Below are 576 nucleotides of genomic sequence, written 5' to 3' on the forward strand. Positions count from 1 at the left end.
TTGCCCCACGAGTGGTCCCGGAGGCAGTGCCCTGAGCCCCGGGGTACAGAGGACCCCAGAGGCCCTGGGCCAGGGCTTGGCCACGGCTGGTGTCACCGCTCTGCAGGCCATTTCCTCCGTCCAGAGCCAGGTGCTCCGTGAGGGCCGGCCCAGGACAGAGCTGGGAGAGGAGCTCGTTCCCTGCTCTCCTTGGCTGGGCCGGCGTGAACACGCGCAGTCCCCGGCCTGTGCCCCCTTGAGGTGGCCCGTGTCCATGTCACGTTCTGGGCACTGCCCTGGTGAGACAGTGTCCGCTCCGGAAGGCCGTGGCTGAGACCCACTTGTCCTTGGCACCAGTCCGAGATCACTGAGGACTTCCGGGCACTGAAGAAGACGGCTGAGGACATGAACCTGTTCCACACCAACCACCTGTTCTTCCTGCTGCTGCTGGCCCACATCCTGGTCATGGAGAGCGCCGCCTGGCTCATCGTCTCCTACTTCGGCAACGGCTGGGTGCCCACGCTCCTCACGGCTTTTGTCCTCGCCACCTCCCAGGTGGGAGCCCTGCCCCCCCGCCCCTGGCGGCCGGGCCGCCGC

General features: G+C 67.7%; 1 protein-coding gene across 1 annotated transcript in view; it reads left to right on the forward strand.

The window, feature by feature from the left end:
* Positions 1-285: 285 nt before the first annotated feature.
* The window catches only part of Fads2 (fatty acid desaturase 2), a gene marked incomplete at its 5' end in the record, with an annotated part of 12,543 nt that continues 12,252 nt past the window's right edge, over positions 286-576 (forward strand). The window contains one exon of the mRNA XM_033756579.1: positions 286-534. Within this exon, the coding sequence (XP_033612470.1) occupies positions 286-534 (249 nt within the window). The remainder of the gene's footprint in view (positions 535-576) is intronic.

The sequence above is a fragment of the Fukomys damarensis genome, unplaced genomic scaffold (genome assembly GCF_012274545.1).
Source record: "Fukomys damarensis isolate Sample0158 unplaced genomic scaffold, DMR_v1.0_HiC HiC_scaffold_27, whole genome shotgun sequence".
Lineage (NCBI taxonomy): Eukaryota > Metazoa > Chordata > Mammalia > Rodentia > Bathyergidae > Fukomys > Fukomys damarensis.